This window comes from Psammomys obesus, unplaced genomic scaffold, assembly GCF_907164565.1.
Source record: "Psammomys obesus unplaced genomic scaffold, mPsaObe1.curated_primary_1811, whole genome shotgun sequence".
NCBI lineage: Eukaryota > Metazoa > Chordata > Mammalia > Rodentia > Muridae > Psammomys > Psammomys obesus.
The window spans coordinates 7,067-8,560 of record NW_026595361.1 but is presented as its reverse complement, the minus strand read 5'-3'; the positions used below and the strand labels follow the sequence as shown (position 1 = coordinate 8,560).

The 1,494-nt window shown below is 47.9% G+C and overlaps 1 protein-coding gene across 1 annotated transcript; it reads left to right on the top strand.

Moving 5' to 3' along the window:
* The first annotated feature begins 249 nt into the window (after nucleotides 1-249).
* On the top strand, nucleotides 250-1,047 carry Gpr139 (G protein-coupled receptor 139). Its single transcript, XM_055619231.1, has one exon. The coding sequence runs from the start codon at nucleotides 265-267 to the stop codon at nucleotides 1,045-1,047; it is 783 nt and encodes a 260-aa protein (XP_055475206.1). The 5' UTR covers nucleotides 250-264.
* The last annotated feature ends 447 nt before the right edge of the window (nucleotides 1,048-1,494 follow it).

Here is a 1,494-nt window from a genome sequence, read left to right as displayed (position 1 = left end):
CTGACATCCCATCCAAATGAGAGGTACCCCAGAAACCTCAGACCTAGGGCCTTACTGGCAGCCAGTAGTCATCTCTGCCTTGGGGATAACCTTGATTCTCTTCTCTCCACAGCAAATATCTTGACGGTCATAATCCTGTCTCAACTGGTGGCCAGGAGGCAGAAATCCTCCTACAACTATCTTCTAGCACTTGCTGCTGCTGACATCTTGGTCCTCTTTTTCATCGTTTTTGTGGATTTCTTGTTAGAAGATTTCATTTTGAGCATGCAGATGCCTCCGATCCCTGACAAGATCATAGAAGTGCTGGAGTTCTCCTCCATCCACACCTCCATTTGGATCACAGTCCCCTTAACAGTTGACAGATATATTGCTGTCTGTCACCCACTCAAATACCACACGGTTTCCTACCCAGCCAGGACCCGGAAAGTCATTGTGAGTGTTTACATCACCTGCTTCCTGACCAGCATTCCCTACTACTGGTGGCCTAATATCTGGACTGAAGACTACACCAGCACCTCCATTCACCATGTCCTTGTCTGGATCCACTGCTTCACCGTGTACCTGGTGCCCTGCTCCATCTTCTTCATCTTGAACTCAATCATTGTGTACAAGCTTAGAAGGAAGAGCAACTTCCGCCTCCGTGGCTATTCCACAGGGAAGACTACCGCCATCTTGTTTACCATCACCTCCATCTTTGCCACCCTCTGGGCCCCCCGCATCATCATGATTCTCTACCACCTGTATGGCACACCCAAGCAGAAGACTTGGCTGGTCCACATAATGTTGGATGTTGCCAACATGCTGGCCCTACTGAACACAGCCATCAACTTCTTCCTCTACTGCTTCATCAGCAAGCGGTTCCGTACCATGGCAGCTGCTACCCTCAAGGCCTTGTTCAAGTGCCAGAAGCAGCCTGCACAGTTCTACACCAACCATAACTTTTCCATAACAAGTAGTCCTTGGATCTCACCAGCAAACTCACACTGCATCAAGATGCTGGTATACCAGTATGACAAACACGGAAAGCCTATAAAAGTATCTCCGTGACCGAGTAGGGCTGGCACTTGTGCCTCTGTGTAATCTGTTTCCAGATAAGAGGGTTCCATCCTCTGGCTGAACAGCTCTCCTTAAGAGTGCTAACCTGATTTCCTATCTCCACAGACTGAGCAGCTCTCAGACTGGCAGATGAGAAGAGAGATGGAAGAGAAGAAAGGAAAGCATGAATCTTGTTTTTCTTTTGTGCACTTAGTTTCACAAAATCACACTGACAGCCAAAGTTCCTGCTGGCTTGAAGATGCCATTGGCAGTTATAAATGCCGTCATATTGTGACCAATAAAGACCATGGTAGTGGAGTAGTTAGTGCTGGTACCATCCACAGCTACTAGGAACCAACCACTCACGTGTGTAGCTGATGAGGTCATCCATCATTTCCCTGTGCCATTGCCAGCAGCTAACAAGGCTGACTGTTTTGGGGTTGTTTTTTTTCCAAGGTG

Bases quoted from the DNA above. Each gene is read 5' to 3' on its own strand.
- Gpr139 (XM_055619231.1), top strand. From the start codon at position 265: ATGCAGATGCCTCCGATCCCTGACAAGATCATAGAAGTGCTGGAGTTC.